The 17,508-nt window shown below is 42.0% G+C and overlaps 1 protein-coding gene across 10 annotated transcripts in view; it reads left to right on the top strand.

The window, feature by feature from the left end:
- The window catches only part of fbrsl1 (fibrosin-like 1), a 232,041-nt gene that overhangs the window by 209,445 nt on the left and 5,088 nt on the right, over nucleotides 1-17,508 (top strand). For 5 of the 10 annotated variants that reach the window (XM_061277971.1, XM_061277970.1, XM_061277969.1 and 2 more), the window contains 10 exons: nucleotides 5,687-6,101; nucleotides 6,668-6,924; nucleotides 9,602-9,852; nucleotides 12,684-12,737; nucleotides 12,841-12,936; nucleotides 14,078-14,149; nucleotides 14,638-14,667; nucleotides 14,968-15,039; nucleotides 15,403-15,535; nucleotides 17,334-17,417. In XM_061277971.1, coding sequence (XP_061133955.1) covers nucleotides 5,687-6,101; nucleotides 6,668-6,924; nucleotides 9,602-9,852; nucleotides 12,684-12,737; nucleotides 12,841-12,936; nucleotides 14,078-14,149; nucleotides 14,638-14,667; nucleotides 14,968-15,039; nucleotides 15,403-15,535; nucleotides 17,334-17,417 — 1,464 coding nt within the window. Of the gene's footprint in view, nucleotides 1-5,686; nucleotides 6,102-6,667; nucleotides 6,925-9,285; nucleotides 9,447-9,601; nucleotides 9,853-12,683; nucleotides 12,738-12,840; nucleotides 12,937-14,077; nucleotides 14,150-14,637; nucleotides 14,668-14,967; nucleotides 15,040-15,402; nucleotides 15,536-17,333; nucleotides 17,418-17,508 lie in introns of all 10 variants that reach the window. The other 5 variants (XM_061277967.1, XM_061277976.1, XM_061277968.1 and 2 more) reach the window with 4 other exon arrangements.

Here is a 17,508-nt window from a genome sequence, read left to right as displayed (position 1 = left end):
TTAGCATCACACTTGGAATATCACAGTGAAATATGGTGCCCTTGAAATCAATCGACTGATGTGACTTGGTTTTCAGAGTAGAACGTTTGGGTCTCGTTTCTGTTCATTCACCTGACACCACCCTCTGCCCCACCATTTCGCTGGATTAATTCATGTAGCTCATTCTCCTTTATAGTGTTTCTGTCATTGTCTCTTTTGACAATCAAGATAGAGAATGGGGGCCTTGCAAATTTTTACTACCCTGACACATTATGCGGCAAGCCTTGAAATAAGCACTTTCGCATCTGAATTTGTGAGTCCAAATTCATATTTTGCACCCCACTCAAACATTAAAATTCAAAACTGGCATTTATGTGGGATAACGCAGAGCTGTCAAAACTTGTGAAGATACCTGAACACTAACTTGTTAAACACGTTTGTTCCGGAATATATATTTAAAAAAAAATCATCAGTGTGGCCACTTTAGATTTTACTCTTGTTTTCGCTCTGATCTGTTCCTCGGTCAATTCCTCATAACGGAGTGAGAGAATCCCGCTCGTTGTGAGCCTGTTTTTGCACCGAATTGAAATATACTGTGACATACGTAGGTTATGTCCATGGTCAATGTATTGTGCAATAGACATCAGTCATCACGAGTACTAGCTGCCTTCTTCAATTAGTTAATCCCCCCCCCAAAAAAAACACAATTGAAAACGATGGTAACATCTACATTCCTCACTTTCAAAAGTCATCAAAAAAACAGGACTTGCCCAGGCACAGCTTGTGATACTCAACACTAAGTCCGTAACGGTGTTTATCCTGCTCCACTCTTCCTTTTGGCACTATATTGCAATGCCTGCTTATGTCAAAACAATGAGCGAGATATAGTGAATGGTTTGGAGCTGTCAGCTCCCAATTGTTGCGTTGCTTTCAGACTGTGGAGTGAAAAAGGAGACGTGGGAGGAGGAAAAGAAAAACATGCAGGCTCTTTCAGGCTACTGTCATGCCACTTAGGATTTGTTGATGGATTTTCAGCCAACCATTTCCCTTCCATTGATAAGTAATCAGTATGGCACTGAAAGATAATATTATATCTACTTAGTGGCATGTGGGCTTTATACATGTTCATACACGAAGGAAGACTGAAAAGCAACATTTGTTTACATAGCTGAGCACTCATCCTCTCCACCTTTGCTTCGACTTGCAGGTAAACGCTCCCTTTTTTGTAGCTTTTACGTATCATTCTTTCTTCTTCCTGTCCTTGCTATCGTTTTTCCTACTGCGTTCTTTGCGGATTGTGAGCCAGCTGGTGGGCTAATAGTGGATGCTTTCCTGTGGAGGACCAAAGTGATCCTGCTAAGGCGTTATGAAAGCTTAAGTAAAGCTGACACGTTGCTGAAGAACTACAGCCCACACGGTGCTCCGCAATAGCCTGTGGAGAGATTCTGAAAAGGTCTTTAAATGAATAGGAGACACAGGGAGGCTGCCACTGTCCTCCCACCGGTGTCCCATGACACAGGAGGCTCTAGTTAAGTCCTTTATTAGAAGCGGCATGCGCTGTCTCCAGTCACCTTCATAATTGTAGGACCATGTTCATTGTCATAATCAATTGAGACAGCTGTCGCCGCGGCGTTCAAGTCCACTGGGCAGCCGTGTCATGCTAATTAATGAAGTGATAAGCTAGTGTTTTTAGCATTTAACAAATAACTCCTGAAAAGTCCCCTTCTTTTCAAAACAAATGTATCCCCAAAGTTCAGCAGGCATCAATCTCCCTGGCCTCTGGCGATCAACCCACAGAGGCCTCTAGGTAAGAGGGATCACTGGGGTCAGTGACAGTCAATTGGGTCAAATTCCTAGCTGGCAGGGTGGGCCATGCTGAACAACCATCCAACCGTGCTTTTCTGTTAAAAGTTGGAGGATGTACCCCTATTATTTCGGCGAGCATAGTGCCACTGACCTCAGACGACCTGACTATGTTCATAGGAAGCTGAAACTGATGCCGATGTCCCTGGAGCACATGAACATTGCTGGAAACTGTCCTTCGGGGGGAGGGGGAGACAGCGATTAAGGGTTGAGCGGGCAAGTGAAGGGAGTGTGAAGATTTATTGCTTGTCTGCAACACTTCATAGCAAGGGTTAATGAAGGTTTAACTTTGCTTTTAAACCCACTGGACTGTGTATGATATAAAATGATTTGGACGGTTAACATCTCCGCCCCTCTTCTTGTCTCTCTCTCTCTCTCTCTCTCTCTCTCTCTCTCTCTCTCTCTCTCAAGCTAAATGTATTCCCCGCCCCCTCCCGCAAATGCACTATGAGAGGTGGATGGCATCTGTGTTGTGCACCATATGGTCACAGTTAGAACTCGGATCTGATATGAGCCTGAAAAGCGGATTCAGCCCAGCTTGTGCTGCCAGCTCTCTAAAATGAACATTGGATTCTTAATGTATGCCTGGGCTTTGACTGCAAACGTGTTACAGCTTAACACCCGTCTCCATTCTGCTGCCAACTGACAAAAGGAGTGTATCCTTTTGTCAGTTGCTGTGTAAAGACAGCGGAATAATTGAAATGTCCCAGCTGTCCCTTGTCTTTAGCTATCTTGGCCAGATTCCTCCTTGTCCATTGTCCTATTAATGTAATTTGAAAAAAAAAAAGAAAAACATTGTCTTGGTGCAACTTGTTATCAGCTTGGGAAGATTAAATAGTGTGAAGGAAAGCAGGCCATCGCACAGTTCTCTAATGATATCAATATCGGCATTATGGCCAATCAATGTTGCTCAGCCCCTCTGTTCGTGTAATGTTAAATTCTATGGCTGAACACACTCACATCTTTCATATGGGTGTCTTTTAGCGCTTAGTGTTGACTGGGAAGTTCCGTGCCTTCTTCTACTCTAGGAACTGAGCTCTGTGCAGTTCATGCCAAGAGAGGAGCATAAACCAAGTCATCGAGCGCTCCTCCATCAAGGAGCATTAAAATATTCTGCCAACCAGAGCAGGCAGGGTAGGGATCAAGGCAGCGTGACTTCTCACATACTATTCAGCAACGTCTTTAAGCCGATATCCTAGTTTATTTAAATATCTGTCCGCTCATGGCCTCGTCTCATCAGTGCTGCCATGAATGGAGTCAACCACCTGTTTGCCTACTAAATGAGAACGCCCGGTGGCCTTAAGCCTCTTTTGACTCTCGGTGTTCTCACCCTCTCTTTTCAAAAGGAATCATTTCCATATGGCCGTTTCTAATCGGGGGAGAAAAAAAAGCTATTTGCATATAGGTTGTGTTTCCCTGTCTTTTGTATGAGACAACGTGGTGTCAACCGTGGACAAGTGATTTATGGAATACACTTATTTGCATGCTCAGCTTTGTTTGTAAAAGCTTTCATTCAGAGGTACATAATTATTCTCCTGCAGCTTTATTCGTAAGGTCGTGGGGTCCTTTTTCTAGTTAGCAAGGTGTGTGTTGGAAATAAATTGAAAATTGCTTCAAAAGGAATGCTTTTCAAAGGCAACCATTTTGGTATTCAAAGCCAGGTGAGTGGTCGTGTGCAGTACTGCCCTTCGGGGCTTTGACCTTTTGTTCTTGAAATGGAATGTGGCAGCACGCCTTTAAATTGATCTATTCTTGATGATAGCTACTGGCTTATCATAGTCTAACTGAGGCGCAGGACTTTCTCAATCGTTCGAGAGAGAAAATTTGCTTAGGCAAAGACAACATTGTCCTGTATTTGTGCAAGCTCGTGCATCTGTACCGCAGGGATAAGAGGGGGTCACAAGTGAAGGGTGTGGAAGGCTGGAACAGCTGTGAAGCAACACGGGGCTCACGTCTCCCGCTGGACACATTAGTCATTCCTAGGGAAGCTCAATGGCCTGTTGTCCGTCTGCTCCTTTCATTTGTCCCCCTAATCTTCCCACCCTTGCTATACTCTTCCAAAAAAAAGGCACGTGCACATAGGGCAAAGGCCCAATTCCCAAGTGCACAGCCCTGGCAAAACTATGAAAAGATCAATACTAGCATGAGAAGTCATCTGGTGGGCAGGCTTGCAACATTCCCCAAGGGACTTTTCGTTGTCCCCTCAGTGCGCTAGCCCAGCTCACTGGAGGGCTTCAGGTGACTGTGACAGGGGGGCATTCTGTTTTACCCACTCCTACCAGCTGCTAGCTGCTTAGGTTTACAGAGAATTCATTCAGCATTTGTATCGCACAACTGTCGGCTGCAATACGTTTGCTGTTTTATCAGTACATGACCTCAAGGAAGGTGCTTGTCCAGAGAAACAGAGAAATGGAACAATGGCAAATTTACTACTTTGGCAAAAGCTATGAGTGCTATTTGACAGTTGGTTTAGCTGTGAGTTATTAGAACATTTATCCCAGATTACTCCTGAAATGATAACATGTCAGGGATAATTTTATCCATATTTGAAATGATGCTTGATATTAGCAGTAATAATGTAGCTTACAACTGTAGCCCCATTTTTGTCTGTACTCAATTTTGTCCCCGCCTGTTTGTGGGTGTCTTGACTTGCAGAATGATTTTAATGAGGGTTATATTGCCTCCTTGCCTCTATTAGACCCCATTAGAATCATCGTTACGATATTGCATTGCTCATTGTGGCTTCACATTAGTATTAGAGCTATTTCTTTCTGGTGAGACTTGCTTTTCTAATAGTCGCCTTGCATTGTGTCTGGAAGATCACATTGCCATGGCAACATCTCCCAATAAAGACGTTTTGACCAAGAATATTTGCTTTTTTGCCCCTTATGTGCCATATTATGTCTCTCGTGATGTTTTGCTGTGTTTGTCAAACTAAAGAGTTTGTTCATGTGCGTAAAACAAATTCCAATTGGAATTTTGATGTTACGGTCTAAAACTTGGTTTCTGTTTTTGGTTAATCAGACTGCCACATATGTTTCATTATGATTCAAAGGCTTGGTAATGATGAGAAAGTGAAAGGTGTATAGACATGGCATGTTTCTCATGCTGGTATTGTAGATAATTCTAGTGTTCAATTGTAGCAATTTAAGAAAGGTAATTTGTTGGAGTGCTGATTATAAAGGCTCGCTGAAGGGACAGTAGTGAAGAGTGAAAACACGCTGGTGCAGTTCTAAGGCAGTTCTCATAGTGCTCGAATGCCATTTCCAAAACCTTCTGAAAGATCATATCCGGGTACACGAAGAAACGTGGACAGTAAGGCCACAATGTCTCTTTACAGCACAATCGAAACATTATCGTTTCATGCCTGATTTTGTGCTCAGCAAAGCTACGAATAGGGGCCGACATTTAACTTTAATTAGCTGTGATTTATTCATGCTGACTGGATAGCAAGGAGAAATTGGATCATCTGATTATAGTCAAGCATGAAAATGACCTGATTAAACACTTAACAGAACCAAAGAGGAGGGAGTCATGAGGAATCTGGAAAAGGAGACATTAGGGCATCAGCAAAATTACTAAGTTTTGCTCATCGTTGGTGTGGTTCTCTGCATCCACATTGGAACAAAAAAGTCCTTCCTCATAAAAATGCATACTTCGAGGGACATTTTAGGGGAGGCAGTTTGTTCTCCAGCAAGAATCAGAGTTGGTTCTCATTGTACATTGTTGACCTCTGACTCCAAACAATCATCAGCTGCAGCCCTTTTGCCCATAATCAGTCGAGTATGTGTCTACATTTGTTTCATACATTTTATTCTCACAGTGGTTTTGTGTCTCTTCTCAGGTGTGCCAGCGAATGAGAGTCTTGAGTCTAAGAGTTGTAGCTCAACCAAAGCGTCTGGTCTTCAGCGCAGTCGGGAACAGAACAATATTGAGGTGCTATTTGCACCCCCGCTGCCCAGCCCTACCCCGGCGTCAGCGCCAACGGGCTCTCCGGCCCCCGCTGCAGCTGCGGCGCCCCCGGAACCTCCTCGATCTCGCCTCCTGACCCCGTCTCCTCTTGGTGTCAAGAGAGAGCCGCAAGGTCCACCCCCTGTCCCTTCCCCTTGCCTGCTGAGGGCACCACCCCAGTTCTACCCTCCTCACCCACACTCACAGCAAGAGCCCTGCGTCCATCCACCCCCACATCCCCACCACGCCCGGCAAATCCTAAACCATCAAGTGCACCACCCGCTGCAGTACAACCTCCACGACATCAGGTAGGTGTTAATGAGGTGCAAATTGGTTACAGAGCTGTGTCAAAGACAAGAAGCTCTTATCCTCCATCTATGACCTGAGCAAATTATTACACAATAACTACATCATATATTTAGTGGAGCTCTTCACCCTCAGTATGAAACAACCCTTAAGTCTTCAAAAAGCGTCATGATCTTATTCCATTATACTTGCTGTGCATTACAGCCTCAATTTCATGCAATGCAGTAAAACCATTACATTTTCCAGTCGTGTATTGTAGCGGCGAGATACTGTAAAATCACATTCACCACACAATATTGACTTTTCACATCAAAATTGATTTTCAGCCACCCGTGCAAGATTTACTGTTTTTCATTTAACCGTTTCCTCCTTTAAAATGTCAGCGCAGTCTTCCCTCACCTCGGAAAGAGGCTTTATTGCATGATCTTTCTTGTCAACTCACTATTATCATTTGATTGAAAATGTTATCGATTTCCACAGAAGTGCATCATGCCAAAAATTTGAATGTAAAGTCATTTAATCAAACATTTGAACTTGAATCTTTGTATTCTGTCACCTTTATCTTCAGCCACCAGAGCAGTCCTGTTCTGCCTAAACACCACCTCACTCCATCTCAACATCACCCACTCAGTGGGCTGCCCTCCTCGGCCCCCACCTTGCCTCTGTCCATAGCCAACCTCTCTACCTCGCACTATTCCTCCCTACGGAGCCCGGCACATCGCCATTCGGCCATGTTCGCAACCCCAGCCACACTGCCTCCACCACCAACCTTACCTACCAACAGTTTAGTGGTGCCCGGGCACCCTGCGGGTACCCCCTACCCAGGTAATATTGCAAACGCCTCACAACAGATAAAAACACAGTTTATTTTGGGGTGTTAGTTTGTATATTTAAACATATTCCCACTACATTGAATACTCACAGCAGTGCCCTGCTATGCCTTTTACCTTTTGGGGCTTTTTGAGGCCATGCAAATATTTCTAAAATAAAATCTGACAATGCATGTCTAGATTTTGATTGCAAATTTTCAGCAATCCTCATCAAATTGTAAAAAAAAGAAAAAAGTACATTTAGCAACAACAAAAACTACTGGTTCCAGTACAGGTGTTTAATTAGTGTCTGAATGTCACATTCGTAAACCAATTACCACCATCCAGTTTGTGGATTACTTGTAAATGTTTTTAGGTTAAACACATGGCTCCTAAAACCTTCAGCATTTAGACTAATTCCTATTTCAAGTTTAAGGTAGGAGTGTAGTTCTCATCAAATGACACTTCTTCCCTCCTTTGGAGATTTATTCTTTTACGTGTAACAACCACAGCCTTTCTTTGTCAGGCCTAAACATAAACACAAGTTCTATAAATACCTGTACAGTAAAGTTGAACAATCTCAATTTCATGAGAGTAAATTGTAAATCAGCACATTATGTCTGTATTCTATTCTATTATCCAAGAATGATTAGTTGAAAGTGAGTTGCAAAGTAAGTACCAAAAAAATCAAAATCACTTCTAACTCATAAAAAAGACAAAAAATATATCTAAATAAAAAAGTAATGTGAAATGGATTTAGAGCCTCGGGCTCAAAATTCTTCAATTTACCAAGACATTTGACATATGATTTCAACTTTGGAGAAATAATTGATGGCTCTTTTTTGCTCCAGTGCGTAAACATGTTCATAAAGTATGAGTGGATGTAGGGAAATAACCCTTACCACAAACTCATCAAACATATTCAAGATGAACTAGAACATCTGAAAATGCCGTTGTGGATGAATGAAAACATTGGCCCACAGACGTACTCTGACATCATCTCAAGTCTTCTCAGAAGTGTGAAAGCTGTAACAGTTGGTGTGATGATGACTATCAGGAAAAAGTAAAACAAAACAAATACAGTAATCCCTCGCCACATCGCGGTTCATTTATCGCGGCTTCAGTACATCACAGATTTTTTTTCCAAATTAACCAAAAAATAAAAAAATGAACTTCTAAATTGAGGAATTATGGCACGAACGTTGCCCACACGCAAGCAGAAGCCAGGGAGTGCCCACACAATTGCAGTAAGTACACTACAAAAAAATTGTTATTATAATAATAATAATAAGAGTTCTAAAAACATATTTACAGTATTGCACCTTGTTGTAAAAAAATGTTATAATAATATAGTAATTCTAAAAACATATTTACAGTATGTACACTTGTACCTTGTTATAAAAACGTTGTTATAATAAGAGTTCTAAAAACATATTTACAGTATGTATACTTTAGCTAGTACATCTACATATGTTACACACACACACACACGTATCATATTCATATTTATATTATTTAATCATTATTTTCTGTATGTCATTTATACTACATATTAATATAGTATTTACATGTTTGAAACTATTATTTAATCTTCTAATGATAACATATGCACTTATATGGTTTAACGTACAATTATTGATACAGAAAAAAAATGCATGTATGTTAAAAAAAAGGATGACACTACTTTGCGGATTTTCACATATCGCGGGTGGTCTTGTAACCAATTATTCGCGATAAACGAGGGATTATTGTACTATGGCTGTGTATCACACAGTGGTTATAAAGGAATTCAGTAAATTATTTGGTTATTTTCATTCATAAATGTATTACTTTGAATACTACGTTTTATGTAGCTGCTGTGCTGATAACCAAGTCATAAGTAGGAAAGTAGTCTACCACTTTACACAGATGGAAAAGTACTTAAAAAGTATAGCTGTACCAATTTAATTTTGTGGACAGCTCTAATACCCATTGAGTTGTTAAAAATATGCTGTGGATCACAACATTCAAAATCACACACTGTGTTATATCCAAAGGGCATTTTATATGGGTGGTAATGGCACATAGTATCCAGGGTGCAAAATTGTCACTGAAACTGGACAATCATCCAAGCTGGAGAAAAGCAGCACTTAAAACACACATGCTGAAAATGCGCTCGATCAGCGACCTAATGCAACCACAATATTTAATCTCGCTAGTGATTGGTGGTTGTAATTCTTTCCTTAAATGCTTTGAAAACATTACCAAAAACAAGGACAGAGACAGTCGTCTCCAGCGATGATGCTTGTCCGTGAATTCTGCCTCACCGTGCATTCCATTCAACGGCAAGTGTGTGTGTTTTCTGCTGGGATGACTCTTGGTTCTCTCCTGTCTTTAGATACCAGCCTGTTGATATCATTCAACCAACCTATCATGTATTGCCAGCCTCATTCGGGGATTCTGATTGGCACATTGTCACAGGCAACTCTGTTACCACCACCAATGAGTCCCCACGTAGAAAATCCTCACAGCATGAGCTGGAGAAACAGAGAATGCCAGGTGACTATTTTCTTTCTCTTCTACCCTTGTTGTGAAGACTGACTGGGCGCCCGTGCCTTTTTTTTTTTTTCTTGTGTTCCCACCTTTCCCCCTCTCCCTGCCCCCCTTTTCTGTCCTTTTTTTGGGGGGGTTTTCCTCGCTCTCCTTTCTTGCAGAGCATGATCTACTGCGGCAGGAGCTGAACAACCGATTCCTGGTTCAGAGTTCAGAGCGAGGCCGGGGGCCACCCGCCTCGCCGCTGGCCCCCGTGTCGCTCCTGAGGGCAGAGTTTCACCAACATCAGCACATGCACCAGCACCAACACACCCACCAGCACACCTTCACGCCCTTCCCCACCAGTCTGCCCCCGGCCGCCATCCTCACCCCGCCCACCGCACCTCCCATGGTGCGTAACCAAGCCAGAAATGTGAGGATAAGTAAAAAACTAAAATTAGTAAATCAAATTTGAAAGTTCCTTCCCTTGCCACAAGTCCCAATCCCCTTCTTAATCAGCTCCCGCTATTTATTCACCCCATAATTTACCCATTACGTCCCGTTGCTGTAGGAATCCCACCCTTCAACAAAATAATCACCTAAAATGATCAGTTTAGATTTGTGATCAAATCCACACTGCTTCCCCCTTATTTGATTCACACACGCAACCATGCACAAAACTACATTGGACGTCAAATGTGTGTATACAAATTTATGTTACGCTTGCTTTTGTTCATTTCCATCACATAATTTACCATGCGTTGCGTTTCAAAGAGACTGTGTTGGGTCTGCTAAACAGGACCCCAAGTTTGTTCTGAAATGTCAGTCCAATAATATACATTATATTAAGGTAAACTTTGTGTTGACATGTTTTGAAATTGTGGAAGCTCTCATTGGCATGTTCAAAGTACTAACAGATTATCAGATAGGTGTACACAGAGGCACAATCCAGACGTCGCAGTTTGTAGAATGCCGCCACAGTTTAGGAGCTATTTTGATCCTGTGGTCGGGTTGCTGCTGTTGCTGCTGCTAACAGACTGCCATTAGGTTTAGCATGGCAGTTTATAGGGGAGGGTTAATCTGTATTTCCCAGACTAGTACTGAGGAAAAGAGTTTATCACTATTCATTCATCATTCCTCACATGCAGCAATTGAGGCGGGAATCACAATTTTCCTCTCATGGCACAAGTGTAATAGATGTCATCCGTCATCTCCCGACCTCTGATTAAGAGCATGCTGGTCCCATTAGTAGCTCACTTTAAAATTCCCTCTATCCTGTAGCTTAAATATCAAAGCTCCGGCATGGTCTCAGATAATTACTGAGTGATTTTCTGTTAAATTATTTGCCATTTGGTATGTTGGTTATCTTTGACATGTCAGGAATTCCATACAGTACACAGTCTCTGCTTTCATGATGAAGAGACTTGCTCACAGTCCAACATCTTGAGTTTTTCCTTTTTTCTGTGTTTCATCTTAATGTGTTTTCCTCATCCCTCCATGTTCGTAACAATGATTCTTCTCTTTGGATGCATGCAGAGAGCCGCGGGATTAATGATGTAGTTGTTGTTGCTGTGTTGTCAGGTGGTTTAACACAGTTTCTCTCTCCTGTCTTCTCCACACTCCTCCTGTTGGCTCTTGTATAATTTCAGCTGTTACACTCCTTGGCTAATGGCAGTAATTAATGAAATTACACAGCATCAATATTTGTTTATTGTTCAGTGGCCTCAAGCAGGTGGCTTACCAAATGGCAGCATTGACCCACACTGCCACTAACCAACCCAACCACCCCCCCACCCCCGCAACGTATGTGAGCAAGAAATATCGATGAAAGATAAGCTGTTTAGAATCAAATCGACAAGCATCGTAAATTCCATGGGTGAATTTCCCCCCTTTTCCCTTTACAAGGCCATAAAGCGACACTTCTAGCGTTAAGAATTAAGCAGGCCGGCACTTCAGTAATGCAGAGGAGGCATTTAATGAGCTCGAAAGCTGGCTCGAGGTTTCCTCTCAGTTGGCTGTCTGTCTTTGATTTGGGCTCATTAGGACCCATGAACGAACACTGCCGCCGCTGCTGCTATTTTTGTGCAGATGTGAATGTCCATGCCACACCAGAGGGCCTCCAAGTCCAAAGCTGTGTCCTCACAAGGAGTTTAGCCGACAGCTCAACCACCCGTCTCGCAGCACACATTGCAATATATATGTCCCGACTCCCCACTAAGTTTTAAGTCAACTAAAATATGTCAGTGCCCGCCAAGAGAATTTATAAACACACTCGCCAAAAGCACCTGCAAATGGTTTGTGTATTTGTGGAGCGGAATAAGTTACTGGCACTTGTAATTAGTGTGTTTAAAATTTTCGAGCCTGTATTGGCACGAGAACAGATGTACAATGCCGTTATTCATGTGTGGGACAACGTTTTCGCTGTCTCCTCCCCGTCTCAGCTTCATGATGAGTTCCTCGTGCGTCGAGGGCATGATGAAAACAACATCACAGTTGTTGAATGGCAAATTACTGATGTGGCTATTCTCCTAGACAAGAGCTCTCCTGCTAAAAAGCTTTCACCACATCACTTTAGCGTTTATAGATTGTTTTTTTCGGTGTATCAGTTACATGCTGATCTGTCTTGAATCAGCTCCTAACCATTGCTAACGGTGTGTGTTCCACTCACGTCAAATCCTAAAAGACAGACTGGTCACACAGTAGACTCCTGATTGTCTTTCTTTTCTTTTTTTCGATTATTCACAAAGATTGGATTTTTCCCTTCCTTAAATCACTGCTTTCAAAGTCTGTGTTGCTGACAAACAACTTTGTTTTCCTGCTGCCTTTTCAACTATATCTGCGGGGCCTCTTTTAAAAGTCCTTAGTAAAAACTATTAGTTTCACATAAATTCTCCAGTGGTCTGGTATATAATGATATAATTCCCATGATGAACACCCCCAACTCCACCCAACCACCGCCACCCTCGCCTTGTATGCTCAGTTGGATAATTTGCTCTTGTCCTGTTAATAATAATTTTACTGCCTTATCTGACAATTCAATCTAAATAACCCCATGACTGGTGAAAGCCAGCTGCTTCACTTTAGCGCTTAATAGTCTGAATCAAATCCTGCTCTTTGCTGTTTTGAAGATGGTGATCATATGTCTTGTTTGTTTCCCTAAATATCACAAGATGTAATGATGATAGTGTTATACAGTATGTTGGACTGAGTTAAATTGATCACGTCTAATCCAATTTTGTGTTTTTTGTTGTTTTTCTCTTTCAGTTTGACAAATATACTCCAAAACTGGATAATCCGTTCATCAGACATCATTCAAATGTAAGTCATTGTAATTTATCGGCATTTTAAAGGGTCAATATTTGACCTGTTTGTTGTGCCGTCCGATGATCATTTTGTTTTCTCCCTCCCCTTTCCCCCTCAGTTCTTCCCTTCCTACCCCCCTACCATGCCAGGTATGCCCCCGCTGCTCCCTCACTCAGGACCCTTCAGCTCACTGCAAGGAGCCTTCCAACCTAAGGTCAGTTCTTTAGTCAAATCGCATCCATCAGCTGAAAGAATTCCACACAAGATCACCTGTTTTGCAATTGTACATTACAATGCACTCACCAGCTATTGTGCAGTCAAAAAAGTTGTGTATTCAAATATACAAAGTACAGTATTATTTTCTGCTATTTCAGGTCTACATAGTCTGACTGGGCATTAATTTAAAAAATAAATAAAAGAACTGACGATCAACAGACTATACTTAAAAGGCATAACACCATGTACCACCAAAATACATTTAGTGGAAGAAAATGATGAAACGATCTTATTTCACGTGAATTTTATAATATTCTATATGGCAGTTATTCAACAAATTGGTGTCATCTCCTAGTTATATTCGATGCAAAATGTGTTGTCTGAGCATGCGGCAGCCAGAGCTGAGCATTGACCTGAGCCATGACAGGCAACATAAGATAGAGCATAAGATAACATCTGTCTGTCTAGGCGAGACAAGCCTCCAAAAGCTGCAGGGGAGGTAAAAATGGGAGGGATAAGAAGATGTGGGAGGAGGGTGTGGTTGTGTCTGGCAGATGCCCAAAGGCTCTGACCCAGTGTAAGCACCAATCAAAGCTGGCCTAAATCCCCTGGCCTTATTCCCGGTGGGTTCTGTCATGAAGAGGCCCTTTTGTTAAAGGCCCCTCCAGATGGGTCACGGAACACTCTTATATGTGGAAATCCTCTGAAAAGCATTCTGCGTGAGGAGCTCGGGGTTGAGATACGCGTGTGTGTGTTTGGATGTGTGCGTGCTGGAGAAAACCGATGACTTAGGTCAACCTGCAGGAATTTCCCCATCTGTGATTTAAGGCTGGATTAATACGGCTGATCCAGGCACTCTGATGACACGAAAAGAAGATCAGAGAGATCCGAGATGTGTTAGCCTTGCGCGGGTCAACAGCTCCAGCTTCATTGCACTTGTACTCATCATCAGCTTTGACACAGCAGTAGCTAAAGATTAGAGAGTTGAAAATGATAAATGGAATTGTCTTCCATTCGTTTGGAAATAGAATGCATTTGTGCACTTACATACTGCACCTTTGACTGTTGTTTCTTACCCTTCACTAGTACGCTTTTCCGGTCACCTTTTTCTGCTAATGTGTAATCTCTCTCGTTCTCAGGCATCCAATCCCATCGATGTTGCAGCACGTCCCGGAGGAGTACCTCACGCACTCCTTCAGAAAGATCCACGGGTAAGCATCGAGCCATCCATGAGGGACGAGTAGTTGGCAAAGCTGCTGTGTAGTTATGAAGTTGTGGGTTCAAATTTGCACTAGGTTTACAGATTGGCGTTTGAATATTCTCCTTGTGCTTGTGTGTGTTTTCTCCTGGTTCTCTGGCTCCTTCCCACAAACGGCCAACAAATACGGTCAACTAAGGTTAATTTAAGGCTCTAAATTTTGTGAATGTGAGCTTGAATGGTTGTTTGTGTAAATGGACACTATTATTGCCTGGCAACCAGTTCAGCGAGCATATAGAGATGGATGGATGGACGGACGGATACAATGGAAATGAGATGCACATGTATGTTTAAGAAATGGCTTTGTATTTAAGGCTACTTCTAACCCACCGGACATTTATCCATATGAAACTAACATTAATGCCATGAGCTGTTCAACAGTACCACTTATTTCTTCTTCGTAAAGCTTAGATGACAAGTATTGTCTGCTTCTCCACACAGATAACGGACCCATTCAGGACCAATGTTCGAGTAAGTTACAACTTTCTGTTCTTCCCGTTATAATGTTTCATGTCTCTGGCCAGGCCACAAAGTCAAACATTCCACAATAGTGGTTGACCAAGAAAATACAAGCTGCTGCATTTAAGGATAGCATTGAGATCGCTCTGGGTTATAGTCGTCGGGGTTAGATTGTGTTAGTCATTGCTTTGTTGAAAGCCACAATGACTTCCCACTTTGTAGTTTGGCCAGAAATTCTCAATACCGATATCCAATTTTAACTTTGCCTATAAAGGCCAGCTGGCTAACATTGGTTTCTCTTTAAATATGTAGAAACCTGGCAAGTGGTGTGCGGTGCATGTCCAGATCGCGTGGCAGATCTACCACCACCAGCAGAAAATGAAGGTGCGTGAGATGGAAACAGTTTTTGCTGTCACAAAAACTAGACGTGTAAATGAAACAAATCACACACAAAAAAGGTCATACAGTTAAGTCTCGATGTTAAAATCTGGAATTATGTTATTGAATATACCAAATGCAGGTGCTTTGATGCTCTGAAGAGAAATCATCAGTAACCATCACAATATTGAATAAATCTAACAAATTTGGGACGTCACTGATATATGTGGGATCTTTAAGACCCCTGCGCTGCTGGTGACGTGTCAAAACCTTTGTTGTAAGATGATACTTCATCATTGGAGATGTAGTTATTTGTTGCCTAGCAACCACATTTTCTCCTCTCTCTGTTTGTGCCTTGCTCTAATCTAGCAAATGCAGCTGGACCCCCACAAACTAGACATGAATGGGAAGCTGGATCTGTTCAGCCGACCCCCAGTCCCAGGTGTCTTCCCAGGATTCCCATATCCTCACGACCTGGCCCGACCCCTCTTCTCCTCTACAGGTCAGTGGGGTCCCTCAGCAGCAAAATACATGGAGGAATAATATCAAGAGACATCATTTGAATCATCGTGACTGACATCCATGAATAGCTTTGTTGCTTCTGGTAGTTGTACAGACAGAGCCTGTATGTGCAAACTATTTTTTGTTTTGCAATCGCAAAATAAAGTTTGCGATGTGAAGGGATGGATTTGGAAGTTTTTGTGAAAGAAACGAGCAAACATATTACCAAGTGACAGAAAATAAATTAATCCGTCAGACAGTTTTTGGCAAGCCTGCAGTCACAGAAAAGCTATGTTTTGTTTGACTGAACTGGTCCAGAGTTTCATAGCAATTCAATCCTCTTCTGCTCCAGGTACAGCGAGCAGTTCTATCTCGCCTTCACTTGAAACTTTTAGAAGCCTGTGTCTCAAACATGTTTTATCGATGCAAAACCAGGAAACCTGTAGAGACAGAAATGTAGAGTTGAAAGGACCTTTGGAATATTTGATATGACATAACTCTGAAGTAGGGGTGTAATAGGGGTGTAACAATTCATCGATACACATCGATTAATCGATATAATGCTTTACGATTTATTGGCATCGATGCTAAACGTAAACATCGATTTATATCGCCGTGTTTGACCTCGGACATTAGACGCGACTTTATTTTGAAATCCAGTTCATTGTTGCTTGCTTCCTCTTTCCGGGAGCAGTGCGCGGCGTGTTGTGTTTTGAGCAGAGCAGGCACGTGAAAGGGGAGCCGACAACTACGCGGCTCCTGGGCTGGTGCTATGGCTAGTGTCCAAGAAGACGAGGAAATTCGCTCCCCTTTGGGCTTCAAGTCATTCGTTTGGAAGCACTTTGGATTCCAAAGAAAAGATGTTGTTGATTTTGCGTATGAATTGTTATAAATCAGGATATTGTTCTATATCGATCGTAGAGCACTATATCGTGATGTATCGTGAATGAATCACAGCAGGCTTTAAGATATCGGCAAATATCGTATCGTGATTCTTTCTATCGATATGATATCGTATCGTGACAAAACCCGCAATTTACACCCCTACTCTGAAGGACTTGGATCATTCAGAAACTTGAAAATTGCATTACTGAATAGATATCTCATAGTCATTGTTCTTGTTTTTCTTTTATTTTGTTTCTTCCTTTCTTCCTTTCTTTTTATATTACAAACATTAACGTTACAACAAGAAAGCAAGAACAACATCCTTACAATCAAAAATCCAAAATAAAACAAAACACAACCACTGCAAAAAAAAAAAACAGACAGACAAAAGACCACATACACAAAAAATCAATGCAGTAATTAACAAAAGAAATGTACAAAACTAACAAAAAATGTAGTCTGTAAGTGGCACGATGAAGTTCAATAAGAATTTAAGTGCAGGGTGTCCATATTTGTCCTTATCCAAAACGTGTATGCGTAACAACCTGTCTGCACGGTGGTGAGAAGCAATGAGTTCCTAGTAGGTGTATGAATGATCATTAATTTTTTTTATTGGCAGAAAAGGTGAGTGTCAATATGGAATTTCGCCTAGGGGCATGGGGGCGTGGGCCGGCTCTGTGTCCAACATCAGATTTCATTTAGGTAATTGTGTTTTATCCTGCACCAAGGGGGATACTATCTGTTAATTATGCAGTCGAATGAGAGATATACCATTTCATGGATTTGCTGTACAGTCATTGATTAATGCAAAAATCCACTTTAACTTGTGCACCACTACCCAAACCTGAGGTAATTATCAAACCATCGAGTGTCTGATTGGAAACTAATAATCCCCATGTCCTCTTCTCTGCTAGGCTCAGGCCACCCAGCTCCCTCTCCATATGGTCCTGCTCCCCACCCCAGCGGTTTCCTGCCTCCTAGCCATTTGGCAGGTAAGTGTAAGTAACTCCATGTTATAAATGTCTTCTTTTCCATCACTCTCACATGGTGCATCCTACCTGAAATCATATCCTGTATTGACCAAGTAAC

Source organism: Syngnathus typhle, linkage group LG5, assembly GCF_033458585.1.
Source record: "Syngnathus typhle isolate RoL2023-S1 ecotype Sweden linkage group LG5, RoL_Styp_1.0, whole genome shotgun sequence".
NCBI lineage: Eukaryota > Metazoa > Chordata > Actinopteri > Syngnathiformes > Syngnathidae > Syngnathus > Syngnathus typhle.
This window is presented reverse-complemented; position numbering and strand designations above follow the sequence as displayed.